Consider the following 21498-nt stretch of genomic DNA (forward strand, 5'->3'; position numbering starts at 1 on the left):
AAAGTTCCACTAAGGAACTGACACAGCATGTGAAGGAGGTGGCTGATGTGGTTGGTTGGTAAGAGTTTGCTTTCACAGTGTCAAAGCTAACCAACAAAATTATGGTTAGAGAGATAAAGAGACACCAAAGCCAGTAATATAGCCTTGTCTGCACTTGCAACTCCAGATTTTTTTTTTGTTCTTTGGAGACCTCATAATCTTGAATACACAAGTTTTTATAGATATTGTCCATTTAGGTGACAATCAGCAAAGAATGAGGTGGGTTTATAAACATGAATATTATTTAAATCTAACCATTATTGCTAAAGAATCTACTCAAGATATTGTAATTCCTTAAATGAATTAACTAATTCACATGAAATTAAATTCATGTGAATTTAGCACCTGGTTAAAGGTGGGAAAGAGTTCGAAATTCAGCACATTCACTTCAAGTATGGTGCAAAACTATTCATACGCTCTACAAATATTATCTAATCACTGTAATTTTCAGTGCTCAATGTAAAAACAAGTTTGAGAGCAAAAATTATTCTCTTTAATTGAATTATTCACTGATTTGTTAACACATGCCTCTGAGCAGTTCATAGTCCAGCAGACTGTAACATGGCTACACTGCACCTTCCTCCTACAGCTAAACATTTTGGACCTGAAAAGCAGCATCTTTTCTAAAGCACTCTTGTCTGGGAAGCCAGTCTTTACCTGAGAGAGGTTCCATTGAGCTTGTTGGTTTTGTTGCAATCCATACTTATTTTGTGGTGGTGTGACCATCTGTCCCACCATTCCACCTTGAGGTCCAACGACATTTTGAGGAAGTCCCATCACACCAGTTTGTGCAGTACCAGTAAATCCATTGGGCATTCCCATTCCTATCATCACGCCTGTGCTCTGTCCCATGACTGGCACCGATTGTCCCATCACGTTTCCCATCATCCCAGTTGCTGCTGGCACAGGAACTCCCATGGCTGGAAAGCCTTGAAAGTGAGTTGATGGTTGTGTGGTAAATGGCATAGAAGATGACCCCATAAACATACCTGTACCAGAGAAGGGAAGATTTCAGCAAAAGCATTTTGTGATTTTCCTCCCCCATCCCCATAGGTCAGAAGTGCACCAAAATAATTTCAAAGGATAAGTGTATCCAGTTGTATGTCAGAGCTGTCAATTTACCTTCTGTTAAAACTGAAAATTTGCTTAAAACTTTGAAAGAAAAGGGACTCACCACAAGATTAACTGCCAAGAAGAGTTTGGCAAATCCCTGTGGCCAAACAGAATCTTTTAATTGCTGTATTGGAGGTCTTTGTTTTCGCACAAACATAGCTAAGCTAAACCCAAGCTCTGACAGCTCCATACAGATCTTGGCAGCTGCTGGTTGCACAGTGGAGACTCAGATCTTCAGCAATGAATTAGATCGCAGAAGATGAGTTCACAAATCTTTCAGTAAACTGTACACTTGAAAATTTAAACTGCTATAAATAAATTAAAATCAAATACCGTATTTTTCTTTAGCTTCCATATTACATTTCAGTAATTTTTCTCAGTTTTATAAAAGGTAAAATTAAAAATCTTCATTTGACTGTAGTTAGCAGGTAGCCAACCTTAGCTTTGTATTTGTAGAAGACAACTGTTCTAGGTAAAGCTTAAACTAGGACTGCCCAGAAACCTTCACAAAATTATTTACCTGGAGCATTTTGCTGCTGCATGGTTCCTGTGCCATACAGTGATAAAATGGAGTCTTTGGAGAGTTGTTTCTTTGCTGACTCTTCGGATTTTGTTGTTTGCTCAGTAAATAGATCAAGATCCCCGGATGCCGCAGACAAGGTAGCAGCTGCTGGTTTAGTGGAAGTGCTCTGGGAAATAAAAGTCAAGACAGACTACTGAATGAAACTGGAAAAAGACATTATGTTAAATATTTACTGCACAACCTTGCTCCTCAATTAAATAAAATCCTGCTCATTTACAGAAACTAGATTTTAAGTAAATGAGGATCTAAAAAGATGTGGTATGACTAAAGACAAAAAAGCAGTGCATATGATATGGAAACACCACCAGACCAGATGGAGGTTACAAAACAAAGAAAACTAAATCCTCGACCAGCTCCAGGGCGTACACATACAGATTATTCATTCCTGTTGCTTCTACATTTTTCATCAGTGAGAAGCATAAATCAAGAGCTGGAGTTAGATTATGAAAAATAATTAGGAAATCAATAAGGAGATTACAATTCACATCTCATTAATCCTCTCAAAGGCAGAATAGATTAGAGAAGAGCTAAACCAAAAGATTAAGTGCTTTGAAATGTACCTTTGGAGAAAAGGTAGAAGTAAAATTTTGGTTATCTACTTAAAGTAATAAAATTTCTAAAATACAATGTGTATAATTGGCTTAGAGTTCTTTAAACACATTTCACTTATTGAGAAAACGTAATTATCTAAAACTTATTGTAGTATGACTGAAAAACTAAAATACAGGCAGGCTGGCAGGCTTTTTACTGCTCTTACACTAAAATATTTTGTAAACAAATTATATCCAGGTGTCTCTCAGTGCTGTTATTTTGTTGTTTGTGCACTTAAGTTCCATATGGGGGGCCTCCTTAGGGAACTAGGCAATATATGAGTTCTTGTTATATTCCTTAAAATACACAACTCATCCTGTTAAAAGTATGAACTTTTAAAGCAAGTCAACTGTATGCACAGTGAAAAAGAGCCAGGACTGCAAAGCATACTTGCATTATGGCCTTATTTTAGTCCAGCTAAATGATCCCCAACTGCTTAGCACACACCTGCCACATCCCACAGCACGTGCGAGTTTCAGCTCTTTCCCACACTAAAGGAAAATCTTCCTTGGACTACCACTGTGAATGAACTGGACACAGAACCAGGTCCATCTGTCTCCTGTCAACACATACCCAAGTTTATCAGAGAGACAAGAGGACACCACAAAATATTCAGTCTGGAACACACTTATAAATCTTCCTTAAAGCAAGAACCTCCACCTTCTGGTTTTGCTGACTATGCCCCAAAAAGTCCACTATGCTCACACAAACACCACAATGCAAACATTCAATTTGCAGCTTCAGAAAACACATCTGACTCCTGAAGTACTACAACCTCTAGTTTAAGGCACTGCCACAGATCAGGGAAGAAATAACCACAGAACAATTCTGTTACTAATTAAATTTGTCAGACCAAGAGAAAGGAGCTTAGATTCACATAGTTGATGGTGAAAAATCTCCAAAACCGCTGCAGAAAGGGAAGATAAAAAAAAAACAAGAAATGGGAACTTTCTGGCAACTGAAAATCTGCATTTATACTACAGCCAATTTGGGCCAAAGTCACTAGGACTTAGTGAGCAACAAAGAGTGGGCTGACAGCACTACGAAGGGAAAGCAGACAGAAAAAGATGCATGAAACCTTCTCTCTGGCCAACGTACACTTAAACTATCAATTTCTTCCTACTAAAAAAAACTGCTGCCTCTTACTTACTACTCACAAGAATTTCTGATTGCAAAGCAAAGTCAACTTTTTTTAAATAGGTAGTAGCCCCCAAATAGAGGAAGCCCCCTCTATTTGAGACAATTCTTTATCAGGGTGGCATGAGCAGTCTTTAAAAATACCACAGTCAGATTTAATGATACATTCAGGTAAAAGCCCATCCTGAACAGCAGTATTTGTTTTACTGTGCATACAGCCAGGAAGTCCCAGTATTGAATTGTTCCATAGGGACATGGATCTCCTTCCATGGCGTCTGCCTAAGACAGCCCCCCATGTGACAGCCACGCTCAGCAGACTGAAGGAAGGAGGACACATAAGCAGTGGAAGTGGGTGAACAGAGGTGGCTTCCCCTTCACCGCCTGCGCTGCAGCAAGGAAGGGGTTTGCTTCTCTCTAGAAGGGAGAGCTGGAGACCTGGAGGACTGATCATGTTGTGTTTACATCCTAAATGAACATTTAATGTCTCTTCATTCAGTTTGGTTATGGAAGATCCTCAGAGGAGCCAAAGGACTGAACAATCACTCCCTGAAGTGTTCATCAGCTGAATAAATGGAAGGTAATGCAAAATACATGGCAAGAAAACAACAGGTGGCATTCAAGTAAAAAACAACAACCAACAACACTGACATGATTTTCAGGTATCTAACACTGTCATGCTTCCCAAGGCCTCTGTAAAAACACACATCTGGCATAGATATAATCATTTTCCTACACACAGAGCTCTCAGTCAGTCATGCCAAAACTAAATGCTCAACAGGTGCTTAAGGAACATGCCACTCAGTGGTTTCACGATATTAGTGTAACAGAATTTTTCAGAACTACTGGAAGTCATCTCTGATATGCTTCAAGTCTAAACTTAAATAATTTTTGTCATCGATAGCTTATGTATTACCAATAAAAGGCAATACCCATCCAGAGGAAGTTTTCACTGTGAAATATTGGTTATATGTGTCAGGACCATAAAATATGGTAGCTGAATCTGACACTTCACACTTGCCATCTGACTGCACAAAACAGCATGTGGCTGACAAGAAGTTCAGATTAATGCATGAGACTAAAAAGAAGTATTTTCATTTTGTCTTTTAATTACCAAAAGACTGCAAAACAGATGATAAGATCATTACATCCTCAACATTTTATGTTGGTCTGACAGCAGTAACAGTCCACATGGCTTTTGTCCATTGCTGGTGGTCCTGTCACTGGGCATACCTGGCTCTGTCCTCTGCACCATCCCATCAGGTATTTGTATACGTTGATGAGATCCTCTCTCTCCCAAGTGGATGCTAATCCTCAAACAAGGTCCTGCATTCAGAGAAACTAAAGCCCTTTTGTCACCAGCAGCTCTGCAAGCAATTGTTGGCAGGCAGCATCAGCGCTCTCCTCTTTACACCCTTTCCCTTCACTGGTAAGACTGAGGAGAACACCACTTGGGCCCTGTACCCCTCACTAACCACCTCCAGGGGTCTGCAGTCAACTCTTCCCTCCAGATCATCTCTGACAGTGTCCACATGGAAGAAGAGCAAGGGGTGACAGAGGGCTGAACAAGCTTAAGCATTCCCTTCACAATATCCCAGATCCAAGACACAGGCAAGCAGAAAAATCGTCCAGACAACAGGTCAGCTCTGCAGACAGGGTGCCCCCCTGCCCCCTGCAGCAGGGAGCTGCCCACCACTATCACTCGCCTCTTCATCCTGGTGGCCTTGCATAGCTCAGCATCAGTCACCTCAGGTGCTTCATTTGAAAGCAGCCCTTCAGCTTTGAGGGCTGTGAACCACTTCCACGGTAGGAAATCTTCAGGTGGAGCTGGAGCCCACTTTTTCAAGTGTCAGAAGTCACCAGTCCCATTCTTCGCCTACCCCAGTGCTCGCACTTACTGCCCTGCCAGGAGCAGACTCTGCACTCCAGTGCAGTCAAGCTCTGGGGCTCTTGAAGATGCTGAGTTTCTGAGAAGATCTTGTGTATCCCTCATCCTTTCTGATGCTGCACAGCCTGTTCACTTCCTGCCATAATTCCTCCCCTGGTGACACAGTTCTTGAAGAACAGCACACTTCCTGTGGGAGAGACCATCTCTCATGGCCTCAGAGAGAGGCACCAGGCACTCCCCACAGCCTGCAACCTGCAGGGCTGCATCAATCATCCAAAACTCTGGGTCAACCTCTGCCCTGACAAGGACAGATGCTCCAACACCTACAGACTGAAAGAGAGGTGGCAACAGTAATGAAAGAGGGAAGGGGAGAGTAGGACATGTGCAGTTGAGTGAAGAACTGCAGGAGACAAAAAAGCACATGTGCACTTTCCTGCTACTTGAAGGTCTCTGGCTGGTATCTACAACAACAGGGATGGGCTGTAGAAAAGCCAGGCCTCTACTGCTTTCCATTTATATGGTGATAAATAATGGTCCCACACAACAGTCTCAATTTCTCCCTGCTGACCTGCATAGGGAAAATACAGCCTAGCACACCATTATTCTTATGTAAGCAAGTTAGGCACAAAGTACATTATTAAGGTCTTAAATTCTGTGTACAATTCTTATCCTCTTTATCTTTTCACTGTCAATGCACTTGCTGCTTATTTCAGCTCTTCCTGTTTTTGATCTTGCATATTTTTGTTTTAGACATCTAGACAGTTCCATTAAAAATAATCAACTGTTATTTCCCAGTAATAACTGATGAGGAAATGAACACTCAACTATATTCAGTTCACACAAAAAAACCCACTAAGAAATCTCATCTCTTCTCTTGATTTTAGGAATTATTAGCAACACCTGAAAAAGTCAGATTAAGATTTCTATCACTTCCTAAGATCATTTCCAAAAACATACTTAACCTTAAAATAAGATTAAAAATTCAACTTTATTTCTTGTTGCATGTCCAGTACTCAGGACAAACAACGCAGCATTTTCTTTGCAATCAACCTTTTCTAGGTTTGAAGACCGTTATCTCCCCTGCAGTCTCATTTCTAACTCTTTCCTCAGATTTTCCTTCTCTAGAACTTTAAATAATTTTCCTTTCCTCTAGACTGTCCAGCTGACCCCTTCTGGTTCTGGAATATGATGGCTGTTGTTCCACTATGTTCCACCTAAGGTGTTTCCAGCACCAAAGAGAGTATAATCACAGAATCATAAATGGTTTGAGCTAGAAAAGACCTTAAAAATCATCAAGTTCCAAACTCCCTGCCATGGGCAGGGACACCTTCCGGTAGACCAGGTTGCTCAAAGCCCCATCCAACCTGGCCTTGAACACTTTCAAGGATGAGACATCCACAACTTCTCTGGGCAACCTGTTCTAGTGCCTCACCACCCTCACAGGAAAGAATTTCTTCCTAATATCTAATCTAAATCCACACTCATTCAGTTGGAAGCCATTCCACCTCGTCCTATCACTAGATTGTCTGATAGAGTCCCTCCCCATCCTTCCTGTAGCCCCCCTATAAGTATTGAAAGGTCACTATAAGGTGTCCTTGGAGCCTCCTCTCTTCTCCAGGTTGAACAACCCCAACTCTCTCAGCCTGTCCTCACAGGAGTGGTGCTCCATCCCTCTGATCATCTTCATGGCCCTCCTCTGGACCTGCTCCAAGGGATCCATGTCCTTCCTTTGCTGAGGACCCCAGAACTGGACTCAGTACTGCAGGTGAGGTCTCACGTGAGTGGAGCAGAGAGGCAGAATCACCTCTGTCGACCTGCTGGCCATTCTGCTTTTGATGCAGCCCAGGATGCGGTTGGGTTTCTGGGCTACAAATGCACATTGCTGGTTCAGGTCCAGATTTTCAACCACCAGAACCCCCAAGTCCTTCCCTGCAAGGCGGTTCTCAAACCTACTCATTGCCCTACCTGTACCCATGTTTGGGATTGCCGTAACCCAATTTGAAGGAATGAACCTTTTACTTTCAGAGACCTGAAAATGTAAAGAGGGGTAAAATAAACATGAGCAGAAGCTACAAGCATTTCAACTGATCATATCTGAACAGGACTAAACAGCTCTCAAGTAAGACCCTGCTTAAATAACACTCACAATAAAGCAAACTTCTGAAATAACTCATTTTTACATAAGAACTGAGAGCTTTGACACATTAACATTACCACAATTTGTTAACAAGTTTAAACTTGTCTGCTGATCAATGGCAATCATGTCAGGTACATACACCTGACCTCAGCAGAAAATGAATATTTAAGAACATCTAGTTACCTAAAATATACCAGCACTTTACATGAAAATTTGTCAGGTATGAATCATGAAGAACATACACCATTTCTATAAAAATATACTTTTGTAGCCACTGAACCAGTTCTGAGCTCCCAACACAATACACTTCAAATCAGGCACACACACACAGAAATTCAAAAAAAGTTTAAGTTGACTGAATTTTAGTATCCTTCTTGGAGAAAGACTTACATTAAATGTTTCAGTGAATACTTCCAAACTTATAACTCACAGTTCTCCCCTTCTCCTCCTCCCTACAAGTTTCACTGATGAATGAAGATCACACTTTTGCTGGAAAACACACCCATACAAAGTTTGAATTAAACTCTGGCTAAAACCAGTTAGGAAATTAACTATCGGTAAGAACAACAGACCTTTGCTTAGTTCCTATACAGTGTTAGGCAACAAACCCTATTCTAATAGCCGTAATTTAGTTCTGCTCACTTCACATGAAAAAGCATCACTTAACGTACAAAATGTTCTTTTTTCCTTTTTCCTGCCTATGAACACTGCACAATGGCTAAATTTGTAGCACATGTCTTTTAGCTACTGTAGGAGCTGGATAAGGTAACTCTTCTTAATCCCCCTTCAGTTTGCTTATAGACAAAATTCTAGAAAAAAAGTTACTCAGTCATGTATTGTTCTTTACCAGTCCTTTACAAAACCAATACTTTGCATCTGGCTATGCTGAACAGCAGAAAAATATTTTAGTGTTTTTGAAAACTGTGATAAAGACACATATCTGAAAGCAGAATGAAAATGCATACGATCCTGGACGCTGAAGTCATATTTGAAAAAGGAGAAAAAAATACTTTTGTTTTCACTTGAAAATCATGTCTTGGCTATGACAATGGACATAAATCCTAAGGTTTGCAGACATCATGTTGTTTCAGTCTCATAATAAAACATTCAAAAAGACACTTCTGTGTTCCACAGTGCCATAAAACCAAGTGCATTTAGCAGTAAATGCTGCCTTTCAAGTTAAGTTGGAAAACAAAAGCAATCCTGTGAAAACTCAAGGGTCATACGTTGCTTCTACAAATCAGTTTGAGGAGCACCATTACATTCCCTTCTTCTTCAAGGCTCTCAAATCCCACTGTGGTATCTCAGACACACCTACTATGCAGAACATCAAGTGAGAAAGCAAGCCATGCTATTCCACATTTGATCCCTTCTACTTCATGGGGTTTTTTTATTTCAATACATTCTGTTAATAGATACTTGGACAAGTTCAAATTAAAGATTGGCCATGGATTTCTACTTTAAATTTTCCAATTCCAAGCACAGGAACTGAATGTTAGGGTTACTCAACTGCTAGTCTGAGTTCGTGCCCACTTTCCCAACTGCAGTCTCACACAAAATAATTACACATCATAATCACACCACTTTTTTACTTCAGAAATTTAAACAGACCGAGTCTTTAAAACCTTTCATTATAAGGCAACCTTTCCAGTCTGTTGTATTCTCCTGACACTTCTCTAAATCCCATACAACTTTTATCCACGTTACAAGGTGAAAGATCTCACAAAATACTCATACTGCTGCCAAATGAGAGGCTCCTCTCCAGCCTCAGTTCCCAGACCACACACAGCTGTCCTGAGATGCAAGGTGTTGTTAAATCTAAAGCAAAACAGGTATTTCCTTTGCCCCAGTTCACCAAGCAACCCATGTAATCACCTGTCTTCTGCTACCTACCCATGTCCCTGCCTCTTATCTGGGGAGATTATCTGATTATATTACATTTTCTTTGAGATTACTGATTAAAAATGGAAGATAGCCAAGCATTAAATCTTGCAATATGCCAAAAGGATCATGTGCTTGATAAAAAAAATGCTTGATGAAAGTTCCATTTGTTGCTCCTGATTATAGAATTCAGAAAAAAGAAAAATGTCACTAAAAATCTAGACAGGTTTGTTTACAGCAAGTAAATATATTCTGACTTTCTAGTACACAAACAAGATGATACTTACCAGATACTGAGAATAACATTATCCTTGCTAGCATTTTTTAATCTATTTAGTAAGTCATGGGTCATCTACTGCCACCAACTGCAACTCTTAGAACGCTTCCATTCATACTGTCTCTATACAATCCTAAATATCCACTGGTCAGATTATGTGACTAATATGTCTGTTCTAGAACAAGCAGCAGTCACAAGCATTGAGGCCATGTTACTGAGAACACAGCTGCGATGGGCAGGGCACATCTCAAGGATGAAGGACCACCGCCTGCCTAAGATCCTGCTTTGTGGTGAACTTGCCACCGGCTGCCGCAAGAGAGGAGCCCCGAAGAGAAGATACAAGGACTCCCTGAAACACATCTCAGCCTTGGCCATATTGATCACCATAACTGGTCTACTCTGGCCTCAAATCGGGAGGCCGGGAGACACACCATCTATAACGCTGCTGTCTCCTTTGAGAACGCACGCAGGATCACTCTCGAGGAGAAAAGACAACACAGAAAGAATCGTGTCTTGCAGAATATACCACCTAAGGAGTCTTTCTGCTGCGCCTTTTACAACCGGACTTGTCTCATATTGGTTTTTTTAGCCACCAGCACGCTTGTAGCAAATGTGGGTAGAGCCCTCCCCAAATCTTCATTCACGAAGCCTAGCCACAGAGTAAGTACCATCTTTAGCCTAGAAACTAGCACAAAGATAAACTACATTTCAAAATATTTCTCTCACAGAAGATCTAATGACCAAATCTGAAATGCATTTTAAATTATCTATATACATGTAATTCATTATGCTTTAACAGCCACTCCATTACTTAACCCATCACTAGTCATCATCATCACCCAAGTATCCCCCTTCATTTTTCTTGTTCTCACTCTTAAATATTCAGCCTTTCTTTGCATTTCCTGCATTCTACAGCTAAATCATTCGTTTAACCAGCAGGTCACTTCATGTGTTCATGGAAGAGAAACAAAAGAAGGGTTTTCTCGTCTCTCTCAAGCTGCTCTTTTCTCCTGAGCGGACAGTAACTACATACAGAAGTTGTCACTTCCAGCATCAGAAAGACTGGAAAGGGGGAAAACCAGAATTCAGTCGTATCCATTATGTGTACTGCTACCATAGCCCACTGATTTCAGGGCCAAGTGGGAACTTCATAGATTTAAATTTACTCAATCTATGTACAAACTGGATACATTACAAAACTTGGGGAAACTGGAAATGGGCTACTGTTTTTCACATCTAGCTCTATAGGTAGGTTCCTCTAGACCAATTTTGACATAATGTGTTAGGATAGCAGACAACAAGCACCCAAATACTTTTCTTCCTGGTACTTTGAACATTGACTTCCAAAAGAGACAAGAAATTAGACCAACAATTTCCTTCACAATTTTAGCTAACACATCCAAATCTAAATGCATGTATACAGCTCATTTCCCTCACTGTTTATGGGTGGCTAAGGCACAGTGGGAAGTTTGCCCCATCTGTAGTATTACGCTTAAAAAGAAATGTGTTTTCAGTCTCTAAAACCCTACCTAGCATGTTGCACAGAGTCAGCCCTCAGCAACAAGCAGGGGAAGGGAGAGTAAAGGCTAAATAATTAAATCTGCTGAACAACAAGCATATGCTTTGAGGTACTCAGAACTCCTTTTCATCATCATCCCTTCCATTTTACATATATTATGAAAAATAACTGATAAAGAGAAACAAGTACAGATCACATGTCACAAACCATAAATTCAAGAATATACACAATTCTTTCCAGTTCAGCTGAGCGAGACAGAAAGCCTTACACAAAAATAAGCTTCTAAATTACCTTAACAGGACTTCCCAGATGGGGAGGTTAGCCCACTACTCCTCCAAAACCACCCTCTCAGAAGTCGGTCTGGGGTAAGGAAGCCTGCATATGTGCATTCTGACCCAGCCATGTCCAACACAAATACCTTGCTCTTTGAGTCTGACGGGTACTTTGAGAGAGCTGCAGCTTTAAGCAGGTTCTTCGTGTAGGATTATGCTACTCTTCCTTGAGGAGAGCAAGGCATACAAGTTCCAAGATGAGACAAAAGACAGATCAGTCCAGGTAGTAATATTAGATTTTCTTGATATCCATTTTGGATTTTGAGTATGAAGCTTCGGACCCAAAATTTTTAGCATCCCTAAGAGAGAAGCATCTGCTGCAGCCTTTCCTAAATATCAGCATAACAAAGCAATAAGAGGTCTTAAAAAGGATGACTTAAAGCCTAACAACCTGAGAACATTAAGTAAAATTATATTCAGCAATTAAAAAAAGAACAAGACAAAAGACTAAATTAAAAGAAAACATGACTACCATCATCAAGGTAAGACAGAATCTAATTTAGCTGGATAACCAGAATGGAAGACCACACCATTTCCTAATTTCATATCTACATCCAAGCAGTGCAGAAACTTGAAGAGGTGAGAAAAATATCACCATTACAGCTAAAGCATCTTCAGCCATGAGTGTAGAGAAGTGAGCATTCCTTCTATGTGAATGAACAATTCCCTGAAGGAAAACACATGTGCATACAAATATTTACACACACACATAACTAATAAACTAGTAAATAAATTTTACCTGAGCAGGAGGTACAGCAGTTGCTGGTAAAGGATTAGAGATCATTGGGCCAAAGATATCCAGGTCATCATTCAGTGCTGTGACAGCAGCAGTGCCTCCATTTGTAACAGATGCTTCAGCTGGACCATCTTAAAAAGACAGCAGGATCACATGTAAAGGGAAAATCATTAATATCTTAACAGCATAAGAATAATTAAAGCTTCCTATTCCCTCCTACCCTGCCCCCAATCAAAGATGTATTCAATTTCTGAGATATTTTTCAGACTGTGATATTGTTCAGATTTTTAAAGACTTCTTTCCCTAAAAACATGGCATACTAATGTGCTTCATTAAAAAACAACCAACGACAAAACAAAACATTTAAGACTTCCCTAAGGACGGCCACACTACTCATTTTTCAGGAGTCTTTTTCAAGCACATCGACATTTTTAGTAAGAATTTTAACAGATGTCTTACTGAGAAGGCCCAAATTTGGTAGCCATGTATCAGACGAAACACATTCATCTGTGCTCTTGAGTTACAATTTGCATTTTAGAATCCATAAAGTTATTCTTGCTATGCTAATTTACTCAAGGGTACGTAAGTGAACTTTGCATTATGAAAAAAGTCCATTCTCCCCTCCTTTTTTATAAGTACTTTGCATTAACTTTATTCTATAGCTCTACATGAATACCCCTGCCAGGCACACTGGGCTAATTATCCATAAGAACCCATGGCTCCCCTTCTGTACAGAGTTAACCTTCCACAGCCTTGGTGCCAGTAACCACTTTAACATGTGAATGCATTTACTGATCCAGGTGAAAGTGGATACCTCCAGGACAACGAAAGGGATGGAGCATTACACTTTAAGGAGAATTTCAAGAAAATACTTGAAAATATATAGGGACAAAAATATCACAAAAGGTTTTTAAGGAACAGAGCAACCATTTCTCATTTGATTTTAAGCTGTTCAAGATCAAGTGGTAAGAACTGGCTCATAAATTTATACCTAAGCATATCACAAGTGGTTTGCTGTTACACAGAGCTTGACAAATACAAAGGTGATTGTAGATTCTACTGAGGACTTTGATGACAGCATAGTCTTAACAGCAAATTTGAGAAAGCTTTTTCAGGCAAAAGAAGTTAAGTCTCAAATTATCTAATCTCACTGCAGAACTTCTCTGGCAGAACAAACTAGTTGAATTAAGTAAAAACTTTCTCTGCAAATGAAACCCTGTTGTGACTGGCATGGGTGATTATACATTACAGGAGGATCGGTATTCTAAAATCCCTAGATTACAGTACACTGAAAAAACTGCTATTAACATGTTTTTCGACTGCTAACTCATATGAGAAGGCACTGCCTCCTGAAACAATCCACTCAGAAGACCATCACATCAGTTTTGTCTGGGGTAGAGTTAATGTTCTACTGTTGTAATTTGACTTTGCTGGGGGATTCCCACTCCAATGATTCTGAAAACCAAAGTTACATACTCATCTATGATTATGACAAAGCTACTTATATCTTAATGCAATGAATGGAAGTCAGTGGACAGCAAAACAATATGTATAATCTGCTCCACTGTTCCATCCACACTAGTGCTCTGAGATGTGTGTAAATAAATATACTGACAAATGTAAGCAACAAGCTTTATTTGAGGTCACTCTGCAGACTGGCAGTTCAAAAAACATCTCAAAGGTTCACTGTTTCAGATAAATTTAAGAATGAACCGTACATAATTTTCAAGCAAATGGATTATCAGGAATTAATAATTTAATGTTCTTGTTTCTCAGTCAGGCACTTGTATTAAAAACATATCTCTCTTGTCATATTCAAAAGTGATTTAGTTTACCTGAATGTAAGCGTTTAATGTAGAAGACTGAAAATTTAAATACAACCATTTACTTAAACAAGCATTTCACATATTTAGAACACTCATGACACAACACATTTGCAAAAACACAGTATTTTTCAAGTACTTAATATGCTGCTTATAAATTAATACTACAAAAATTTTTGCTAGATTGCTTCTGTAAGAGTATTATTTGGTAATGTACACACCTTTCATCTCTTACTGGATAGCTACCTCGCTGTCTCTACTGGTGTGAAACCAGACATTTTGAATTACTGTTTATAACACAGTTTTAAGCCTGTATGAATAGTATTAATAGATGATCCTCTCTTAGTGATTTCACAAAATAAAATAGTTGGAATATTTCTATTAAAAAGCAACTCCAAAAATATTCCCCCTTCTCTGCACAGAAACTAAAAGAACTAGGTTTCAGAATATAGAAGAAACCTAACAATGTTTTCACTCCAGTTTATTAATTGTAGCAATATTAGTGTTTTCATTTAAATATATATGCATGCAGGCATACAGAGACTTGTATTTCAACACAATAATTCACAGTTCTTAACCAGAGGTCACAGATTAAGAAGCACTTCCTCCTTCCCCTCCATATTTTAAAATATTTTTCTAGCATAAGAAAGATAATCCAGCAGACTTCTGAGTTCTAACTTATTCTAAACATATCACTATTCATTCAACTTATGCTGCCTACCATTAAAACCTGATTAGAAGAGGTGGAGTGTATATGACGGAAGGAAACATGGCTGCAGCCTGTCCAGGGAACAGGTAAAAGTCAGATTGAGTTATATGGGTCTGTCGGAATATTTTGAGAAATTTATAGCTTCGACCATCACAGAATTACTTTGAAGCAATTAACTTTTATTGAACACTACCTCCACCACTTTTCTGTAGAACACATCTGTAGCTTGGAGTGAGGTATTAGATGTGGCAGAAGCCATTGCATTGAGAGCACATGCAAGGCAGAGCTTTCATGCTCAGCTGGAGAAGGTAACATGAAGAGTCAATAGACACTGTTCCTCATCTTTGTTCCTAGTGGTGGTTCTAAAACTTCTCTTCTTACAATTTATGGCAGTGTGACATAGTATCTGTGCAACAGCAGATGCTGCTTCTGATTTCAGATAAGTAAATTTTGTTTGACAGCAGAAACAAAAGCTCTTTACCACAATATTTTTAATAATACAGTGAAGGGTTCCAGTGTACATTCTTTTTCTGTATGTATTTTATTAATGCCTGACATGACAATTTCCAATTCAGTGCTGCCTTCATACACATCATAGCTTTTATATACATCATTAATCTCCTTGGTATATTTATCTGTACCAATAGTGAGAATGACCAGCAGAAGAGCCTCAAAGGGACAGCAAGAGAGGAAACAGCAAGAAAGCAGATCTGCTTCTAAACTTTGCATTATGTTTCTGGAACTCATTTTCTATGGGCCAAACTATTTACAAGAACTTTGTTACTAAGCAGCCATGTATTTTTATATATACAATAATTTATGACAGCCATATCGAGCCTTGTAATAGAGGGAAAATATGCATTTTTTTACACCAAATTACTAGACAGGCAGAACTGAGAGAAATAGGTTAATACTTTTAACAAAAATCTGGGGCAAAGAGGCAAACAAAGTCTGAACAAAATTACGGCAGAATTATTTAATGTATTAGTAAAATTTTATTTACTGCTAAAACCTTTGCAGAAGTGAAAAAGCATTCATAAGGAGGCAATTTCCATATAATACTTCTGAAAATGAAATGTGGAAAGCCAGAAATCTAACAATGCTGTACGCCTCAAGTGGTTGTAAATATTTTCATTTTGAGTAGATATATTCCTTATCTAAGAATAATCTTAACATTGCAGCAATACTAAAAATGTTAACATGTTTACAAGCTCAAGAACCAGGGCCAAGCAAACCTCCTGAGGTTCAACAAGGCCAAGTACAAGGTCCTGCACCGAGTCAGGGCAATCCCTGCTATCAATAGTCTGGGGGATGAACAGATTGAGAACAGCCCTGCAGAGAAGGACCTCGGGATACTGGAGGATGAAAATCTGGACATGAGCTGGCAGTGTGCATTTACAGCCTAGAAACCCAACTGTATCATGGGCTGCATCATAATCAGTGTGGCCAACAGGATGAGAGAGGGGATTCTAATCCTCTACTCCACTCCTGTGAGACCCCACCTGGAGTACTGCATCCAGTTCTGAGGCCCCCAACACAGAAAAGACATGGACCTGTTGTAGTGGGTCCAGAGGAGGGCCACGAAGATGATCAGAGGGCAGGAACACCTCTGCTATAGGGAAAGACTGAGAAAGTTGGAGCTGTTCAGCCTGGAGAAGAGAAAGGTCCAGGGAGACCTTACTGTAGCCTTCCAGAACCTAAAGGAGATCTCTAAGATGGGGACAGACTTTTTATCAGGGCCTGTGGCGACACGACACAGGGTAATGATTTTAGATTAAAACAGGACAGATTCAGACTAGATATAAGAAATAAATTTTTCTGCAATGAGGGTTGTGAAGCACTGAATGGGTTACCCAGAGAGGTGGTAGATGCCTCATCCCTGCAAACATTCAAGGTCAGGTCGGACAGGGCTCTGAGCATCTAGTTGAAGATACCCTTGTTCATTATAGGGAGGTGGGACTAGATGACCTTTGAAGGGCCATTCCAATCTGAACTATTCCATGATTGGAGGAATCTATGATCTATATATGCATACATGATACTTACGTATCCGAATTCTTTCGGAGAATATTTCCCATGCAGAAGCAGATAAGCAGCTTTTAACATACCATACTTTACGTCCAACCATGCTAGATGAATACCCCACACATCAAATCCAGTAAATAATAACAATATAATAAATCTCTTTTCTTTTAGTCATTCATTGCAACTTAATACAATGGTTTTTCTAGAAAGTGCAATTGTCCATTTTATGAAGGGCACATCTAAACATGGTAAAAGATGCAGAATATGTAAAATGCACTTTTCTTCTCTCTGATAATTCTATATTTAAAAATACTAATTTTTCCCTTTTTCTATATGTTGAAGTAATTTCTAAGTGACATTCCTTGACAAACACAATGATCAAAAACTGCCTGCGTAACATTCCAATATTCCACATTTGTACTTAGCTACTACACAATCTTTTACAAGATTAAAAAAAATTATTTACATCAAACTGGCAGAAGTGGGGACATCTACGTTGTAAGAAAAAAACTCCAAAAGGAGCACAGTGCACAAGGTTAACACCAAAGGGATGAAAATACAGCACCACCAATCACTTAAGTGCTGACAAACTGTGGTTTACACACTGTGACTTTCAAACTGAAAAATGTTTCCTATAATTATAATATTAAAAATTCATGTTATAAAATCCCATATTATTGATTTTAGTGCCAATTTTAAGACTCCACATTTTCAGCAGGGCACCCTCCCAGCATGGATAAGATCCAAATGATCGCAGAGATGACTACAAAAGCAGCTTCAGGTTTAGCCTACAGAAACAGGCTGTGACTTCTCACTGCCTGGAAACAGAGGGAAGGAATTTGGAGTTGCACAGCAAGAACACAGCAGGCACACTACTGCTTGTGGAGAATATAACAATATTTACCTTGTACATGCCCATTTCCCCACCTTTCTGTGTGTGGAGTACTGAACTAAAATCTGTTCTGAAACAAAAGGCCAAAAGCTATGAATGTTGTTGGATCAAAAAGTGAATATCCAAACAGCATCTCAATAGTAAATCCCCGATCAGGAACTCAATGGAACCACATGAATGTGTTTAAAAAAGGTTCAGAAGAAACACAAACATCATAGTACAATCACTGATGATATTACAAAGATATTATCTTCTCCTATTACAAGATTTAAAGATACAATTTGCCTAGATGTATTATCTTGAAAATTTTGCAATTTGTAAAGAAAAATGAAAGTATTTATTTTCAAAAAATTGTCTAGCTTCAATTTTCACAGGGTAAGTCCTGTCTCAGGAAGTTTACCTTCTTATGAGGTCATTGTTACAAGACCAACTGAGACAATAAAAGAGCAACGACCCGAAGGTTAACCCCAGACCCAAAGCCAGCACTGAGGGTTACTCAAGAAAATACTTGGCAAAGAAGATGGGCTATTCTGAAAACCACAATTATTCTAGCATGAATTCTGATCTACTAAAATTACTCAACCTGCTATCACAAGCAATTTTGATCTGCCCTACTAAAAGCTACTACTGTTCTTCATTTGCAGAAATTAAGTCCTAAGAGAATGAATCCTCATTAGAAACATGTCCGCTAAGAAGAACGAGCTAAGCAATCATATACATTTTAATATTGTTTGATATGACATATTAAACATTTTAATCAGCAGCACATCACTGCAGCACCAGAGGCAGGTGGGATTCTGGCCTGCATCCTCAGGGGTGGTACCAGCTGAGACAGAGAGGTAATCACCCTACTTGACTCAAAGCTTCCCAGACTGCACCTGGAGTCTGTGCCCAGCTCTGCCCCCCAGTTCAAGATAGATGCAGACAGACTGCAGAGGGTCCAAAGGAGGGCCACGAAGATGACCAAAGAGCTGCAGAACCTGCTCTGTAAGGAAAGACTGACAGAGTTCAGCCTTTCCTCCCTGGAGAAGGCTCAGGAGGAATCTCATCCCAGTATGCCAGTACTCAAAGAGCAGCTACAAAGAGGACAGAGGCTCTCTCCTCACAAGGAGCCACACAGAAAAGACAGGGGCAACAGGTACAAGTTGCACCAGGAGAGGTTTCATCTCAACATAAGAAATAAATTTTTTGCAGTGAGATCAATTACTGGAACAACCTCTCACAGATGTGGTAGAGTCCCCATCACTGAAGGTTCTCAGGATGTGATCACACAGGATAATTTCCTCTAGGCTCTCCTTCCCACAGGTTGGACCAGAGGGTCTTTCGAGGTCCTTTCCAACCTTTGCTATATCTTGTATGAACTGGGTTGATGTGATCTCTCTTTCAATATTATCTGAAGTAGTGCACTGGAAGTGTTAATTAAAAGACTACTCTCCAAATGAAATATGCAGGTCTGCTCTCATTAACACATATCTCATTTGCAGCTCAGTGGATTCCAAGCGCTACTGGCTTAATACACTGCCTTTCAACTTGTTATTTAAAAGATCTTTAAGCATTCCCTCCTTTAAAATTAGGGCGTTTTAACATATATATTATAAACTTTGCTCTTTGTATATCTCATTGAAGAAGCACAGCTGTTGAACACCAATTATAATACCCTCTCCATTGCATACTACATTTCTAGTTAGCCAATGTAATCCAAGTTCATTATTTTATCATGACACTGTTATCAAGATTCTTTCCAAATCATTACCAAAAGAATACAGAAGCCTAGTAATCTTAAAACCACATTAATTGAATTTTACTTCTTAATTAGGTTCTTGTTCTGCTAAAGGAAAATAAAGGAAGATCAGCTTTCTATCAAGTCTAAATAACTTTTTTTTTAAAAATAGGTTCATTCTACATTCATTCTACTGTGATAATTAAGATTTGCTTGCCTATAGTACCAGATTACTTGGAATGAGATACGGATCACAACATAGACATAATCCATACAAAAATAGTACTTTACAGTTAAGTCTACATCCAGAGGGAAAAATACCATGCATTTTGGATAAGAGTGTGAATTCTAAAACAGAGAAGACATTTATTGTTTTTTGTCACATCATTCATACCTTGAAACAAAAAAATTAAAAAATCCCAAGCCATTTTTCTACAAAGTCAAGTTTTTACACTAATGACATTTAAATGACTTCTCAGCCTCTTCCAATATCCTGTAGAAATTATGTTGAAAATTAAGAATAACCATTATCTTGATATAAATGGAATACTTTTAATATCCACTCACAACTTTTAGAAAATTTCCTGACAATGAATAACAAAAGGAAATAAAAATAGTTACTGCAACATTATATTCTTCCATTTCCATTCTATCAAATGGAAAAAGCACACTTAGAGTAACCCTAGATAAATGAAAGACATATTTTACGAATATGGACTACACACAACAGGGCAAATTAAATTATTTTACTTCAAACTAGTTTACTTACAAGACAAATACACAGTCACCTGCCAGTCAGAAAACAAAAAGGCCTTTTAGATAAAAATGCATGATGGTCACAGTCTGAAATACCCAGGGTCACAACACAATGATGGTCACAACACTGAAATACCCAAGGTATTAAGGTTTACAAGATACCAGTCAGCTGCAGTCCGACAGTTTCCTGTTCTTTTACCTGATAGAGGAATTTTACGATATAAGGTATTTTACAGATACACAATACAGGTAACCTCAGCATTTTCACTGAAAAGTACACTTGTACCATAAACATTGAAATATTACAGTTCACAAGCCCTTTGAAGATCACTTTGATAACTTCCCCTTCCCAGAGGAGCTCATTACTTTCCTTAGCAAAACATAAGTATTGATATACCCATATCCCTGTGGCATTCGCCTTTATAGTTTCAAATTCATAGACTCAATCTTATGGTTTCCAAATTTATCTAGCTATCAGTAAACACAGCGAAAATAAAAGTATGTCTATTAAAATATAAAATGATGTACCTGTGTTTGATTTAAAACCAGGTAATTATGTACTGCTTACCAAGTCCTAAAAGGTCAATAGTGGGTTCTGATGACTTTTTTGGACTTGCTTTAGCTTCTGATTGCTGATCCTCTTTCTTCTGTGGCTTTTAAGGGAAAAAAAAATAAACACAAGTAACCTTTCTGAAAAGATTCCATGCTTAAAAAATTCTCATTAAAGATGCTGCTTCAGTATCAGAAATAAAAGCCCTTTTCTATATTTGTTTATCATAATGAATTTGATTTGTAATGATGTATGTGGCAGTTATGGACAAAGGAACATGGCACGCGATTGTAAAAAATTATCATTATATCTTCACTGGTATGTAATCACTTTTTAAATAAAACTAAGTTCAAGGATAGCTTAAAAATAAGTCTTAAACTCTTAAACTGATCACCGCATATCATGCACTAGGCAAAGAGCTGTCTATAATTTATCAACTCATTTCAGCAACCAAACTATACATTTCTGCAACATTAAAGAGAAAAAAAAATCAAGTTTTTAAAAGCTTAGATTTAAAAATTAAAAGTAGACTAGTGACATTATTTAGCCTTCTTGCAAAGAGCATCTGCAGAACATGCAGCATTTACAGATGCTAAGCATTGATGCGCACAACCTTTGTTCATGATCTTTTCCTTTATAAACCTGAAGGCTAATAATAGCATTCTTCTCTTTTGGAAAAGGGAACTCCTAGTCTTTTCTTGTCTAGAGACTTCAAAATATTTCTACTGATGTGAAATTTGATTATGAAAATTACTTCATATATCTGTTTATAATTCATACCAATATCAGGCTG

The 21498-nt window shown here is 38.7% G+C and overlaps 1 protein-coding gene across 1 annotated transcript in view; it reads right to left on the reverse strand.

Annotated features, from left to right (window-relative positions):
• Nucleotides 1-21498, reverse strand: part of SMAP1 (small ArfGAP 1) — an 88668-nt gene that overhangs the window by 562 nt on the left and 66608 nt on the right. Inside the window, 4 exon segments of the mRNA XM_029962834.1 lie at nucleotides 697-1028; nucleotides 1673-1841; nucleotides 12234-12361; nucleotides 20724-20808. Coding sequence (XP_029818694.1) covers nucleotides 697-1028; nucleotides 1673-1841; nucleotides 12234-12361; nucleotides 20724-20808 — 714 coding nt within the window.

The sequence above is a fragment of the Manacus vitellinus genome, unplaced genomic scaffold (genome assembly GCF_001715985.3).
Source record: "Manacus vitellinus isolate BGI_N305 unplaced genomic scaffold, ASM171598v3 scaffold_4_pilon, whole genome shotgun sequence".
Taxonomy (NCBI): Eukaryota; Metazoa; Chordata; class Aves; order Passeriformes; family Pipridae; genus Manacus; species Manacus vitellinus.